The sequence below is a fragment of the Ipomoea triloba genome, chromosome 6 (assembly GCF_003576645.1).
Source record: "Ipomoea triloba cultivar NCNSP0323 chromosome 6, ASM357664v1".
Lineage (NCBI taxonomy): Eukaryota > Viridiplantae > Streptophyta > Magnoliopsida > Solanales > Convolvulaceae > Ipomoea > Ipomoea triloba.
In genome coordinates, this window is record NC_044921.1 from 7,644,517 (window position 1) to 7,661,479 (window position 16,963).

Here is a 16,963-nt window from a genome sequence, read left to right on the forward strand (position 1 = left end):
CTACAATCATAGCCGCCGATCCGAAATAAGGGATGAACCCAGAAATGGAAACTAAGCCTTAGAGATGAATCTAAGTTCATTCCAGATCTTTGATCTATCAAAGGTATGAAATGTGGAGCAATTCGTGCAATTGCAATTTCTACAGACAATACATGAAAGAGCACTATCGTGCTGATAACGTGTTATGAAATCAAAGGAAATTGCAAGCAACAACAAGAATGGAGTGCAAGAACAATAACAAGAAGAATTGCAAGAGAGAATGGAGAGAAGGGAATTTCTTATTAATCTCTTCAATAGGTACATTTACAAATGAAGTACATAGGCCTATATATACGCAACAACATTAACCCTTCGATACTCCAAAGGACACTTGAGTCTTCATATGTCCAGAAGTACAATAATTGAGATAATGGCCACACATTATTATTATATTCATAACAGAATTAGATTTGTTGCAACTAATCATTTTGGAAAATAATGAAAATTAATGTCGAGGTGTAAGTAGATGGCATGGGGATACTAAAAAAAGAGCGCTACCTGGCTCTAGATTGAATGGCAAATTATTATGTGGGCCCGAGTCCACCTAAGGTGGATCTGTGTCCAAAACATTATAGATACACAATTTACATATTAAATGTTCATAATTTACTTTATAAAAATTTATAATTTGTATTTGTATATTATGAACACACAATGTTAACATATATGTAATTGATTACCTTGTTTTGTAGTCACAAATTCTTTCAACTACTACAGTCAATTTCAATACTAAAAATACACAATTTAATCTTTTTAAAATTTAGTATAGTCTTGTATTCACAAATTCTCTTCTACTGTTATGTATTTTGACTTAGAAAAATAATTTAAATTTTGAAAGTTCACAATTCTAATACTAAAAATACACAATTCAATGTCATTTTGTACTAGGATGGACCATGGTCCATGGTATAACAACTAAGATTTAATACAACCAAACTTTAAATAAACTCTTTAAAAGTCTTGTTAGTATCCAATTCATACTTTTAAAAAGTCTTTACAAATCTGTAGGTATTTGATATGAATTTTTAAAAAGTCTTTAAAAGTTTATTGATATTCAAAACATTATTGACCTTTACATATTCTGTCAAGACATAACTTTTATAGACGTTTTCTTCTCTATTATAAATAGTTGACCCTCAAACCCCCAAACTTCTAAATTTTTTCTCACTAATTTCTAAACTCTCTATGAACTTTTTCACCCTAACTTCTAAAATCTATACTTTCTCTACAAATTTTCTCTCCCTAAACAAAGCGAACTTTTTATCTATTACCGTCATACTTTACTATATGTTTCATAATATTAAAAATGCCAAGGACCTTGTGGTCCAGTGGCATCAAACTCTTCCCTTTATACGGGAGGTGGTGGGTTCGAGCGATACTGCATTGTAATAGAGTTAGTAGTATTCAAAAAAAAATATTAATATAATTTTTTGTATTCCATGAATTTTCATTTGAAATAGTTTTGTTTGTAGGTACTTATTAATACGGAGTACTATATAAGTGATTGACATATAATGTCCCACCGTACTGTGGATAAAAATAATAATGTTCAGAATGTTGATGTAGAGGAAGAACTAGAAGAAGAATTTTATGATATATTACAACATTTTTTTTTGTAAGTAAATTATAAATAATAAGAATCGAAGTTATTGAAAGTTTATAAGAATGTATTTGATTTAGAATTGTAATTACTTTTATAAACTTTTTAAAATAAAAAATTCATAAAAATTAATAAAAGTCTATGAATGTTACTCTTACAAAGTTTATAAGAGTTAAGAACGATTCTATGAAAGAAATTAAAAGTTTATTAAAATATATCATTTTAAAAATGATTAAAAGTCTACAAAAGTCATGAATGAATACAAAATTATAACTTCGTAAGTTGACAAGTATAAAAAGACATAAAATGATAAATGAGATATTATGATTTTGATTAAAAAGACAGGATCGAACCTAGGTATGCTACTTGAGGAAATACAAAGGCCCTGTTTGGTAAATGGCTGTTAGCTGATTGGATTGGCTGTTTGGGTTAGAAGGTATGATTTGTTGATAACATTGGCTGATTGTAGAAAGTTGTTTGATAAATTAGCTGTTTGGTATAATTTTTTGCATTTTGAATTTTTGCATTTTGAAGTTACAAAAAGCTTATTATTTACCAACTAATAGTGGTCAAATAAGCCAAAATTGGCTGATAGGCTAATTATTTACCAAACAGGGCCAAAAGGAAAAAATTTAAAACAAATATGTTATTAAATATGAACTATTATCTATTCATTTCAACTTGATAGGGAATATCCCTCGGGGACCAGGACTAATATAACTGGTCGGACCAAATACGCGACACAATCGGGATCCGAGTTGACCTGATCTGACCGGAAAGGATGCACTTCCTGACCATTCCTGATGTGCCACCTTCATGATCACCTCTCGGGGACTGACTTGCGTCAAGATCTCACCACCGACCTCGTAAGCTCGGTCCGATCACTATGCCTCTACACCTAAGTGGCGCGAAGGGCATCTCGCCCCACGTGTACGGTCCCAACTCCACTTGAACAGGGGTCAGTGCATGCGCTCCACGTGCCTGCCATGCGAGGGGCTCGGAACTTGTTTCCTAGCTACACTACAAATACCTCTGGAACCTCTGACCCACGCTGTCACGTCATCCAAGTCAAATATCACTTTCCATGGGTTTTAGTCCAAGTTCTCTAGACTGAACAACCTAACCATAGCTCGTACTGTATTTAGTCTGTATTTACAATATCACAACTATATTGGCTCTTATTAGATTTGTAGAAATAAGCTATAAACTCTATAAAAGAGAACCTTTGTATATTTGTTTTATTTAATTATTATTATATAATAAATATATTTATTATTAAAATTTCATAATAATAGAAAATACCTTTATAGTTTTTTTTTTAATATATTAATTGATAACATTAAGCTATTAATTTTATCAAATGTTTTTCTACAAACCGCTAAGCATGTCAATAAAAATGGTCCATCACTTCCAATGTCTTAGATACACTATTACTTTCGAATTGATCAGACAATTAACTTAGTAAATATAATATTCTAAGTTCAACTCTGATGATTTTATCGGGACCGGGTCCACCGCAAACCGAATATGATAATGTAGAACGGAATAGGAAATAGTAATTTTATTGATTGGGGCGTGGGGCCCAATAGAATATGTACAAAGCCCAAAAGAACCAGCCCAAGAAATGACAACCCATATAATAAATAAATAAATAATGGGGGAATTAGTGAATAAAAACAATAAATAAGGAAATAAGGGATTAATAAATAAATAGGAAAGAATAACGCAAATATGTTACCACCAAGACTTGAATCTAGGCACATCAGCAAGAGGGAGGGGATCTGACCACTGAGCTATGAAGTGGATCGTTAACTGAGGGATGTCTTGCCTGGACCAGACCCCCCTTTTATACTACTGATGGATCACTTGGCACCCTCCACGTGTACGGCATCAAGATGGTGCCAACTTCCCCCAGACACGCGTCCCACACCTTCTCGTCACGTTAATTGATAGGTACCAAAGATACCTAGTTTAAGAGTATAATAAGATGTTGAAATTGTGTTATTTAGTTTCCTTTTGTGGGTAATTTATGGTGCTATGTGCTTGAATGTGCTAATCCTTGCAAAGCTCTATCATTGGGTGCACTTTAGATGGTTTTGAAGGTGCCAAGCCCAAATGAGTGCATATGGACGCAAACGGGGGCGGACTGGGCAAAGAGTGGCAAAAATACCTGTCCACGAATGGGTCCATGCGTGAATTTGAACGTGGGTAATTTCCAGAAACTTCCACGGACCAATCCACGCGCGTGGACCAAGAACTTATCCGAAAAGGCGTTGCGTACGAGCAGGTGTACGCACGTACACCCACTCGTATGTCGCCCAGGTTCAACACCTATAAAAGGGCGTAAGCGGGATCTCAAGAGAAGATAGCTAGCTTTATATCAGAATTTCAGTTCCCTCTTTAGATTAGGTTTAGATCTAGTTTTATTGCTTTGTTATTGGCTAAGGATTAGAGAAGGATTACTTTGAAGGCCTTGTGATTGCAATTGTTATTGCTTTGGTAATCTCTAGAAACTAGTTTGAATTGCATTTCAATTTAGCTTTCAATTGCAATTTCTTTCTTCAATTAGGTTTTGAAATGTAGATCTCTTTTACTTTTGAGTTTCAATTTCATATGATGCGTAGCTAGATCTTAGCGGAGTTGGATGCTCCTAGCAAGGGCTTATGCATGGTGTGAATAGAATTGTCCAATTGAATTGATCGATGTTGTGAAATTGTCTTTCAATTGTTAATGTGTGGATGGTGTTGTGAGGAAATTTGTGCATATTGATGGCCATGAGAGGTAGAAAGAGAGAAAAAGTGGAGGTTGTGAGATATCGGGCCTCCACGTAGTTTTGATCATCCACATTTCCGCCCTTAGTCTGAAAGGACGAGGTCTGGAAGGAGTGGTAGACAACATGTTTGATAAAATGCCCCAACCAACTGAGAAAATGGGAGTCCAAGTGTGACGCCGCTTGGTGAATGTGCCTTGAACTTCCTTGAGTGAAGCATTATTTGCATCCATCTATTCTAGCCTATGTGAAGCACATGCATAAGAACTAGTGAAAGGCTCCAACTCTTTGTTCCAATAGATTGCTTACTTTTGATAATTATTTTTGTTGAAACCTTTACTTCATGTTCTCTTTTGCTTTTGTTGATTCTTGCAACTCTTACAGCCCGCTTGGTTCGCTGGAAAATTTTGAAGGAAATGGAATTCAAATTCCATGGAAAACAAATTACCAAGAATATAGATTCCATTGTTTGGTTGGCAGAAAAGAAATTACTAGAATTTAAATTCCATTGTTTGGTTGGGTGTAAAAAGGATAAGGAATAATAAGTATAAAGACTTATATGCCCTTATGTATTAATAATTAATAATGATAATAAAAATAATAATTATTTTGTTTCAATTTGAGGTCCAATATTTAGTTTTCTACGGAGTGCTTGCAAGGATTTTGGGCCAAATATTTTTTTTTATTGATAACATTTAGGGCTAATTGTTAGGTTTTTTTCTAATCTTTCTTCAATATTTTTCTCATTCTTCCTTCTTCAACATCGCAGACAGACGGTAGACTGAGAGGCTCAGAGGTAGAGACCAGAGGGCGAAGTGGCATCACGGACTCACGGTGAGGCGGCGTCGCGGACTCGCGACGGCAAGAGACGAGGCGGGCGCGGCGAGGAGGCGGCAAGGACGAGGCGACGACGAAGGCACTACGAGGGCAATTCCAATTTCCAGTTTGGCAGTGAGGAAGACAAATCAGAATGAACAGGAGGAGGAAGAAAGCCAATGGTAAATTATTCTTGTCAAGCCAATTTTTCTTCACAACACCTCAGGAAAACAAAATACCAGGTTCTCCAGCGGATTTTGTTTTCCTCAAAAGTAAGGAACTCAATTTCCTATGGAAAATCAATTCCATTGAACCAAACAGGGGAAAACATCACTTCCATGATTTTGAAGAAAAAGATTTTCCTGCCAACCAAACATGCCATTAGTGACAAACTCCTTTGAATGTCATGCACTTGACTTTGACTCCAATTTGTCATCCTTAGAGAACGACACTCGGGGAGTTTATTCCTCGTTTACACTTCACACCTCACCACTAAAAACTATCAGTTCAACACAATTGCAGTTCCCTTTCAACACAACTGCAGTTCCTTTTCGATATAACTGCAGTTTCATTCGATAATATAAAAACAAATGTGAGACAGTATCTTTTGAGATGAACTATAGTATCAGTTACGGAGCTCCGTTACGACTAACGGCCGCCTTCTCTCACTCACTACAACGGCATCGTTTTGTGACCCTGGTTCACCGTATAACGACAGCACAAGTGTTACCCATTAAAAAAAGGTCTTAATACGATAAAAGGAAAAATCTTTGATTTATGAAATAGTCGGCAGACTATGGTAAAAATCTTTTAGTTCATGAGTATTTTTTATCCAATTTTAAAAGGAACATTTTTATACTTAGAAATGAAATTAAAAAAATATGAGAACACAAGAATCAAGAATCTCACTGATTCATTCGTTCTTCTTCAAAAATCAAAATCTTAAACAAATCAAACAAATAAATAAAATCTTATTCATCGGAATCGCAAAACAACAATCGGAAGCGCAGCGATTCCCGGAAATCTCATGGCTCGACGAAGTAGCCACACAACGGAGCTAGGGTGCATTGCCTGCGACGACCTATCGGATCTAGGCGCCGGCAAGGAAGGCTGGCTTGTCGAAAACCCTAATCTCCTCACCGCTCTGGATACCCATTCTCTCGCGCTTGCTAGCCGATCAATCATCCTCGTCCTCCAGTGGACCGATGCCGGCGACCCTGCCGCTAAGATCATACCCGAACTCTCCCCGATCCAGGCCGAGTACTTGTCCGCTCTGGCCTGGTTGGTATTTGATGATATCAAAGTCCTCGCTGTTGGCACCTCTTCTGGGTATTTGCTCATTTACTCTCTTCGTGGCGATCTCATTCACAAACAGGTACTTCTGTTTCACCATGTTTATCTAATTTTAGACTAGATTAGATTAGATTGATTGATATCTGAGAAAAAAATTTAAATTTCAGTGAATTTTTGTGTTCCATCTCCAATGAACTTATTAGACTTCAACCTAGGAAGTTACGTCTACTAAAATGAAAAGCTACAGAAAAAGAAGGCTGAATCTTAACAATAAAACACTGAGGATCATAGTTTCAATAGTAATTCATTTAATAATCTTTTTATCATATGCACTCTGAACCAACATTTAAGTATAGACCTTACTGAAGATTTCATTTGGCAGTTGGTAAACCCTGCAAAGATCCTAAAATTGAGGGTTCGTGGAACTAAGAGAGATCAGATGCAGGATGCATCATTGGAGGAAGTTTGTGTTGTTATGCCAGGTGCTGTTGCTCGCTTTGAAGGATCTGATATTCAGGTACAAACTACTGTTGCAAGTGTCTTATTCCTGTCAACTTATGATGTCTATGCTCAAATGTGGTTGCTGCGTTGTTTTCTTACTAATATGCTGTAGTAATATCTCTATGCTGGAATTTCTTGAAATTCCCAAAATTGCCATCATTCTTCCTCTCTTTGTTTTGTATTTGAATTCCAGCATCAAGGATATCATACCTTTAACGCTTGCATTATATGAGATGCAGAGTATGCTTCGGAGATGGTTTCAAGAAAGGTACTCTCAGTTTTGGGATCAACCAAAACCAATTAACAGATATATGGAAGATTCTGGAGATTCGTTTGGAAGGCTTCCTTACCAGCTATGGAATGTTAACAAATATGGATCATGTGTTGATGCTGCTATCATTGGTGTGATGCCCCCTCCTCTAATGGAACATCAGGTAATTATTTCCCTTTTTGCCCTTATTAACTTGTATACTTCTTCTTTTCCTTAACTTCTAGTGGGAGCCATAACAATAATGGTTGTTCTACTGTTCTAGAATCTTGAAACTTTTCTTTACTAGATTTTGAATTCTGTTGCTATTTCCCCATATGACGTATGGAAACTTTCTGAATTTATTCTGGTATTTGAATTCAGCTGCTTTTATTGTTGGGCAGTCAAGCCAGCGTTATTATTGTGCAGTCACTGTTGGAGATGATGCTGTGATTTCTGCATATAGGTTAGTTTTGCAAATTTTTAATTTTTTCCTGTGGTTTCTGTTTCTCTAAACTTAGACATAACTTTTTTATTTTTCAAAATTGTAAGACTTTCAGTGGACAAAAGCCGATCAATTGTTGGGGCCATTCTCTCAAAAGTAGTGCCTGCTACATTTTCAACAATATCATCTATCTCGAAAATGTTATGGCGAAGTGAGCCATCACCCACAAGAAAACCAGAACCGAAGCCTCAACCCTTTGCTAAAGGTGATATTTTATTGACTAGTACACTTAGTTCTCTTCAGCTGCTCAATGATATAATTTTGTCATGTTGAAAACAGATACAGTTTATCAAATTAATTGCTTTAGAATTTATGGGACATTCTAGAATAGGGTTTTTAGTGCTTGTTATTTAAACAAATGCCCTATTTGTGTGCCTTTTTCTGGATCTTGATGGAGCTTGTGTATTCATGTTGCAAATCTATGATTTGTGCGACAGCTTCTCCTCTGACTTGCTTGAAGGATTACCCGAGAAAGGGTGAGAAACTCACATTATCGCCCAGTGGAACTTTGGCTGCAATAACTGATTCCCTTGGTCGTATCTTGCTCTTGGACACTCAGGCACTTGTTGTAGTCAGATTATGGAAGGTTTCACTTAGTACCCATGTTGTTGGATAACTTCTGAGTTCTGACATTCATGATCAATTTAAATGAACTTCTTCGTCTTTGCAGGGATATCGTGATGCAAGCTGCTTATTTGTGGAGATGCTTGTCAATAAAGATTCTTCCACATTGAAGTCTGCCCATCATGAACATATAAAGAGTGATTATTGCCTATGTTTAGCCATTCATGCACCGCGAAAAGGGATAGTAGAGGTACCTTTTCATTAATACCTGATTTTATTCCCTTTGTGATTCGCTTTTAGCACAATTAAAAATATGTTCTTCAAGAGTGCATGCTTTGTCTTATTACCTCAAACCGAGATAAATGCAAGGGCTCTCTACTTTTAAATCATCTGCACAATTTTGCTAATATCAATGGCAGCTGTAATAAAATATTACCTATGTTTGTCCTATGGAATAGAGGCGTTTGTTGTTTGAGCATCAACTATTCGCTCTCAATTTCTATTGCAAAACAAGTTGGTGTCCCATCATTTTCCGAGATGACACAAAAGTTCAGGTGGTTTTATTCCTGCTCGTGATAAAATTGACAGTTCTTGAGTTCTTCCCATGCAGATTTGGCAGATGAGGACAGGACCTCGTCTTCAAACCATTCCATGTCCGAAAGGTAGCAAAATACTGCAACCCACATATCGCTTTAGCTCATCGGAAGCATCACCATCCTCATACATACCCTTGGAAGTTTTCTTTTTGAATGGAGACTCTGGTCAATTATCTGTTCTCAATAGATCTCTTAATTGAAATGCTATCAACAGTCTGAATGGCATGTACAAAGGAGCAGGGCTCAACATCAAGCCACTGCCACCCTAATTTAGTACCAGTGTAAAATTTCCCTCAATCTCTGCATATATCCAAATTTGTTTTCTGTTTTGCCAAAGATCCTAAATCCTAATACTATACTATCAAAATAGATGTCATTATGCTCCAAAAGGAGTAGCTGAGTGAGTGGAGCATGATTCTTGTACAAGAAAGTCACAAGTTTGATTTTAATAAACTCTTTCTTAGTCAAGTTTGTTGCTCAAGGTATTCTTAGTTCGATTTACTTCTCTTATGTGGTTTGTGAGTTATGCATATGGTTTGAGTGGTTGGAGTTTCTCTCGTCATCCTAAAAAAAAAAGATGTGACTAATGACTAATATTTTTGACTACTCAAGATTTTGTATTCTTGGTGAAAGTTAGCAATACACAATACCGATTTCTTGGTATATTTATGTGAATTGGATTTGCACTCTATTCTAATAAAGTTCCCGTGTCATGATAATCAAATTTATATGTTATCCTTGCACAACTTGCATTAACAAGTATAAAAACATGTGAGTTATGCTTGCAAAATATGCAAATTGGATTTGTACTTTAAGCTAATTTGGTTTTCATGTTATTTGCATGAACAAGTACCAAAAAATTGCAAGTTATGCTTGTATGATATGCTAATTTGGTTTGCATCTTGAACTAAGAGTAAAATTAATTATATGTAATTCAACATTTTGTTGTCTATTATTTACTTCTCGCTGATCTAGAAAAAAAAAAAAGAATGACAATTTTTATTCTTTCATTTTTTATTATCTAATAAAATCTGAACATGTGACATGAGTTATACTTTATGATAATACACTTGTCATTTTCTCTTAAACTAATTCAGCTTGTCTTAAATTTATCATTATTCTTATATGAAATAGGTAATTAAGTGCCCATTGAACCTATTTTTATATTTAGATGTTGCACACGACATAAAATTACATTTGATACAATAAAACTAATCCCACTCGGTTACAATGTAGTATCTGTTCATAAACTACTTTCAGTACAAAGAGTTAACATCGCATGTACTGAGGCTCGAACCTGCCCCCTCCAACATGGGGTGCAACCAAATGTCACTACCGGATGCCACTAGACTACAAAATTTTTCTTTATACATACAAAAATTTGAACTCTTGAGCTCCAAAATTATAATCTCTCTTTTTTTTTTTTTTTAAACCAATTAACAAGCCTTACCTTATGGAAGGAATAAGAGTTAATTCCATTTTTGGTCATAGAGTTATAGGTGACAATATAGTCCCTTTTTATCAAAACATCCACTTTTGGTCCTAGTATTATTATGACATGACTATTTTTGGTCCTCTATCAAAAATAGTTTAAATTTCGTTAAATACAACGACATTTTAATCTTCAATTATGGATTGTTTCAAAAAAATAAACATAAAAAATATAGTGGGTCAACCTACTTTGTATAAAAAAAGATTTAAATATCCTTGTATTTAACGAAATTTCAACGATTTTGTTGATGGAGGATCAAAACTGGTCATGTCACAATAATACTAGTACTAGGATTACAAATGAATCTGTTAATAAAAAAGGACTAATCAGCTATAAATGTATGACAAAAATGTAATTAACTCAAAGAATAATAAATGAAAAAAAAGTGTAATAAGTTTGTTGTTTTAACCTCTAACATTTTTATTTTGTCATATATTAAATTAATGAGAAAACGTTGACAGTTACTACATCCCAAAGGCCAAAAACACAGCGGGGAAGATAAGAAGCTGGAATCTGGACCCTTTCCCTGTCCAGCTGAGATGGGTTTCTCTGTGTTAATGGCAACGAGGTGAGTGAACCCACCAACCTTACCTCACCTCACCTCACCTCTCGTCTTTCTTCTTTCTCTCTAATTAATTAATTTCCATTTCTTGCAGTGGGTGTAGCAGTAGCTATGGGACACCGGCTCTGGGCTGGAAATCTTCTACCTCGCTTGCCCAATTAGGGTTTATCCCCAATGGGTTGAACGCAATTCGGACCTCCCGTAAAACCGCAAACTTCATACGGGCGTGCGCCTCTTCTTCTTCTTCTTCTTCTTCCTCAGGTGCCTTTCTTGCTCACACTTGTTGACTCGGTTCTTTCATTTTTATGTGATGATACGGGTTCGCATGTGTTTATCCACATTGCCAAAATTAGTAGTGTTCTTATGGTTTTCAGTATTTTCGGTTTTGCATTAAGATGTTTTGGATGAGTAAATTGTAATGTTGGAATTAGCAATTGACGGAAGCTGGAATCTTGCTAATTTGAGTGCGTTCAATTGAGAGATGAGTAGTTAGTACTCCGTGTGTTATTGAAGTTCTATTTATGGACACAAGTCCAAAACTTTTAAGTGTTACACCACTATTGGATTGGGTAACATATCTGCTGGAATAAAAGGAGACAATGGTGGTGATGTTTTGTTATAATTCTGGTACCCCTCTGCCTATTGTTGTGCTCATTGGGTTACTTAATTTCTTTGCATGTCCTAGCCTTGAGCTATTCTCTTAGGATACAGTTGGGGTGTAAGAGAAAGGGGGTGGGGGGTGGGTTGGGAATGAAGTCAAGCTGCCAACTTTTCTGCAACATTGTTTTTTTCCTAATGAATATGGAGCTAAATGAGGCATTCTTCTTTGGCTTGATCAAATATTTTATATTTTTCAGAACCACTTTTGGTGAGGGCAGCAAGAAGAGAACGTGTTAGTCGCCCACCAGCTTGGATGATGCGTCAAGCGGGAAGGTATATGGCTATTTACAGAAAGCTTGCAGAGAAACACCCATCCTTCAGAGAGAGGTCAGAGACAACTGATCTCATTGTCGAAATTTCTTTGCAGCCTTGGGAAGCTTTTCATCCTGATGGAGTAATCATCTTCTCTGACATATTAACCCCTCTTCCTGCATTTGGAGTCCAATTTGACATTGAAGAGGTTCGTGGTCCTGTGATTCAGTCTCCCATTCGTTCTGAGGAGGGATTGAGAACTTTGCACTCTATTGATTTGGAAAAACTACAGTTTGTGGGGAACTCCCTCAAGATTTTGCGGAAAGAGGTATACAACTTATTCACTGAAGATACTTTTATATTACATCACTTTTATTTGGCATGACCTATCCAGCAAACTTTTACAAGCCAACTAAAATGAACCTACTGGTCAACTCTAGGTCGGGGAGCAAGCTGCAGTTTTGGGATTTGTAGGAGCTCCTTGGACTATAGCTACATACATTGTAGAAGGAGGGACTACACGTACATATACGACAATAAAGGGCATGTGCCATACGGCTCCACATGTGCTGAAAGCACTTCTCTCTCATTTGACTAAGGCAATTACTGAATATATCATTTATCAAGTTGAATCTGGAGCTCATTGCATACAAATATTTGATTCTTGGGGTGGACAATTACCGCCTCATATGTGGGAGACTTGGTCAAAACCTTACATTGATGAGGTAAGCTTTTGGTCTTCTTGTTTGTATTTCTTGGGGACTCTTCAAAAGTGGTGCAATCTTTTCCCAGTTTCCTTTGTAACTGTTGATCAGTTATGTCAGTGAGAAGGAACGGATTGGTGTGTGATATAATTGATGCATTTATCCTACCATCTCTGCAACCTTTTTCTTCTGAAGTTTGAAACTTTTTTGTGTTTCTCAATGCTGTTAGTTAATCTGAAGCTTTGTTTGATATTTAGGATAAATATGATTCCAAGTTTCGCAGTAATATTTATAAGAATGTGTCATAAAATTGGAACTTGAAGAACTTTAAGTTAGACTTAAAAATACATGAAGAATTATTAGATTTTATACCTTCTCAGTGATTGTGAGCATCTCCTTGTTGCTATGAGAAATAGCATTTGATGCCATCAATGCAGCTATTGGAAACTTTATTTATTTATTTATTTGAGGAAACTGTGCCTTTTATCAAATTTTTGGGAACTAGTTTTTAGCTGTTATTTGTAGATATCCACATCTTGCCAACAACCACTATTGCTTATACTTTCTTTCCATTTCTTGGGGTGAGGATTTGTTAAAAAGATAATATTTTTTTCCTGTGGCTAATATATTGCTGTGATTGTGTGGTCAGATTTCAGAAACCACAATGCTTTATTTGTGGTATAATGTGTTTTCTTAAAAATTTAGTTCACACCTCTTAGAGCTTTCAATGCAGATAGTAAGTGTAGTCAAGAGGAAGTGCCCACAAACACCGCTTGTGCTCTACATTAATGGAAATGGGGGGCTCATTGAGCGGATGAAAACTACTGGAGTTGATGTAATTGGGCTTGACTGGACTGTAGATATGGCAGATGGAAGGAAGCGACTGGGAAGTGATATCAGCATACAAGGCAATGTTGATCCTGCTACCTTATTTTGTCCTCTCTCAGCTTTGACCGACGAAATCAACAGGTTTGTTACACGGCTGAACAGTGTTAGACGGGATATTGGTAATTATTGATGAACTGGACAATAAATTTAACATTAAACCAACGTATACAAAATTTTACAAGAAACGGAGATGTATTTCAAAATACAAGTACATATATTTCCCATTGCTTGCTTACTTTTTGTACTTATTGTTTAAGCTAGTTGCCTGAGCAGGCTGAGCTGCTGACTGCTTGTTTTGTGTGATTTTATTTTAAATTAACTTCATAAGCAAATAAATTCATCGCCAAAAGGAACTGGGGGAAAAAGTCATGACTCTTAAGTGGCACTACTCTATTCATAAACTTAAAATTTATGAGTTCATTGCCTACATTAAATATGTTAAATTCCTGAAAATGGCCATGGCCCACAAGTTGTAGGAACTTGGAACTTGTTTTTCAGCCAGAGCTAATGTCTGCGAATTCATTTGCACACTCGAATGCTAAACCTAAGTTTATGAGTTGGACAAGAAAATGTATGTACAGTTGGTGAAAAAAAATTGTTGCAGCTTGATGGGTATTTCAGAAAAAAATGAGGTTATGCTTGTTAATGCCATGAGTTAGTCAATTTGGAGCGCCAAATTTAGGGTAGTATGGCTGTAGTATAGATTTCATATCTGGTGATTTTAATAGGTTAATTCCTTTAATCGTTGATTGCATGAGTAAAATAGCTGATAGTATATCTTTGACAGGGTTGTAAGGTCTGCAGGACCCAAGGGTCATATCCTGAATCTAGGCCATGGAGTGCTTGTTGGCACACCCGAGGAAGCTGTGGCTCATTTCTTTGAAGTTGCAAGGAGTTTCAATTTTGATACAATTGAAAACCATGCTGCAGCTCAGGCATCTAAAGTCACGGCGTAAAGGACAAATTTTGCGGAAGGAGGCAAGGCAGCAGCATAGCATTATTATTACATCAGTAGCTCATTAGTGTCTGAGATGGGAGGAGTTTTCTGAACTTGAACTTGAACTTGGTAGGTCCTTTACATTCTTGTGGGCAATTAAGTAAGAATGAGTCAATTCATTTTAGTTGTATTATATCATTGGCAATCTTTACTATTCTTGGTGCTTATATATTATTTTACTTGTGTGACCCTACATATGTATGTATGTGGTATCTTTACTGCATGATCCTGCCTCCACCCAATTCTGAAATCAGTCTTTGTCATCTTATTCTTCTTCCAAGAGAAAGAGATTATGATTTGAACTTTTGGTATCTCATTCTTGGATGAGTATCTCATTTGACTCATAGTGGGAATGGCATGATTCAAAAGAAGTTGCAAGTAGCAAATTAAAGCTAATAATGTTAATTAGTGACTCCCACTTGCATTTTTGCTATAAAATTTTGAAGCATATAGGGGGTATTTACTTCCTATCATTTGGCCCAGCTTGCCCCACTCAAAAAGTCTTTCATTTTGATGGAGGATGGAGGGAGCCCATCCATCAATCATATCTTTGGTCATTCATCCAATTACTATTCATTTTTATTTTGATTTTTAAACAATAAATCCTAAAATGTGCACCAGACATTACGTCGCACTTTAAGATATGTAAAATCGCAATTTGAAAAATGGTACCACTGATTTTATTTATTTATTTATTTTTATCATGTGTTATATACTGTGATATCATGCATTTTGAAAGATGATACGACCCATACAATTGTCTTAAAAATATCGTTGGTCTAATCTATCATTTTTTTTTTACTGTACTATATTTTATTTTTAAGTGCTACTTATGTTTACCGTAAAAAATATGAAAGAGTAATTGGAGAGAGGTAAATAGACACACTAGTGAGATGATGCCTAGTTTTGAAGTTTTCTACCTTGGGTTTCATGTTCTCCCGTGCATATTGTTGTGCTTTACAGAACATTTTTTTTAATGGTGCATTTGTGAACACTTTGTGGTGCATTTATGCGTACTTAATAGTGAGTGAACGCACGGTCGCACAGGAAACTGATCCTATATATAACGGATCAGGTGAAACAATTTCCTTAAGTGAAAAATAGGATTTAATTACATACGTTGATTCAGTCAAGATCTAGGGTCCAAATTGAAGATATGTAAAAAAAATACGGTGACATTATGATAATTTTGTGTAAGTAAGTTAATTTTTTTTTTTTTGTCTTACAAAGCGTTTTCTCCCTTCTTTCAAAGCACATTGTTGTGCCTTCCAAAGAACCATATGACATTGTTATGCATTCCAGACCAATATATGGTCGCGCTCTCATGAGAAGCACTCTTAATGTGAGAACGTTAGGATATTATTATTATTATTATTATTATTATTATTATTATTATTATTATTTTGTATAAGGGTATTTATGTCTTTAAAACCTATTTCATTTCTATTTCTTTAACCAACCAAACATTGGAATACAATTCCTAAAGTGTATTCTTTCAGCGAACCAAACAATAGAATACAATTCCGGTTCTATTCCTTATCTATTCCATTCCCATGTGGAATAACATTCTTATTCCCTCCAAATTCATTCCGTGAACCAAACATGCTGTAAATGTTAACTTTAAGCAGTAAAAAGTGAACTACTGGACCAAATAAAATAAAATTTTAGTTATAAAACTCTAAAATCAAAACCCTACTTGCAATATACTTTCGCATTTTTGCAAGTGCAAACTTTTAATACTAAATATGTAAAATGTTAACACTTAACACTAAATAGCAAATTTTAGTGTACACATTTGCATAGTAAAGTTGGTGATAATTATGAAACTGTCGCCGCATTTTTTTTTTAAAAATCTGATATGGTGCGTTCAATTTTTTCAGATGTAAAGTTTTGATTAGTTCTTAATTTTCTCCTACGGACTTGTTCTCATATGATCCAATACCTATATATATATATATATATATATGTATGTATATATATATATGTGTGTGTGTGTGTGTGTGTGTGTGTGTGTGTGTGTATACATATGTGTATATACATATATATATGTGTGTGTGTGTGTATATATATATATATATATATGTGGTACATATGTATATACACATATGTATATATACACACACACACACACACACACACATATATATATATATATATATATATACACACACACACATATATATATATGTATATGTATGTATGTCTACACACACACATATATATATATATGTATATATATGTATATATATATATATATATATATATATATATATGGTAAAAGATCATGGTATGATGCCAAATACAGAATAAGACAAAAAGAGTGACTAGGTTCATTCATATCTCTCCAAAAGCTGAAGAAATGATGGCAGTGCAAAGAGAATCACATTACACCCATTGGCAAAGCAAAAGTTAAAATGGGTACTCTTTCTCTTTTTTTTTTTTTTTTTTTTTTTTTTTTTAAAAAAATTTTTAAAAAA

The 16,963-nt window shown here is 35.3% G+C and overlaps 2 protein-coding genes across 2 annotated transcripts; both read left to right on the plus strand.

Moving 5' to 3' along the window:
* Positions 1 to 6,098: 6,098 nt before the first annotated feature.
* On the plus strand, positions 6,099 to 9,399 carry LOC116021838 (rab3 GTPase-activating protein non-catalytic subunit). Its single transcript, XM_031262325.1, has 8 exons — positions 6,099 to 6,600; positions 6,901 to 7,035; positions 7,259 to 7,453; positions 7,671 to 7,732; positions 7,819 to 7,976; positions 8,209 to 8,357; positions 8,442 to 8,585; positions 8,946 to 9,399. The coding sequence occupies exons 1-8, from the start codon at positions 6,253 to 6,255 to the stop codon at positions 9,129 to 9,131; spliced, it is 1,377 nt and encodes a 458-aa protein (XP_031118185.1). The 5' UTR covers positions 6,099 to 6,252; the 3' UTR covers positions 9,132 to 9,399.
* A 1,472-nt stretch (positions 9,400 to 10,871) lies between these two features.
* Positions 10,872 to 14,709, plus strand: LOC116023152 (uroporphyrinogen decarboxylase 1, chloroplastic). The gene is made up of 6 exons (XM_031264127.1): positions 10,872 to 10,991; positions 11,080 to 11,246; positions 11,843 to 12,225; positions 12,338 to 12,622; positions 13,335 to 13,570; positions 14,277 to 14,709. Exons 1-6 carry the CDS (start codon positions 10,963 to 10,965, stop codon positions 14,443 to 14,445), a joined length of 1,269 nt encoding a protein of 422 aa, XP_031119987.1. The 5' UTR covers positions 10,872 to 10,962; the 3' UTR covers positions 14,446 to 14,709.
* Positions 14,710 to 16,963: the final 2,254 nt, after the last annotated feature.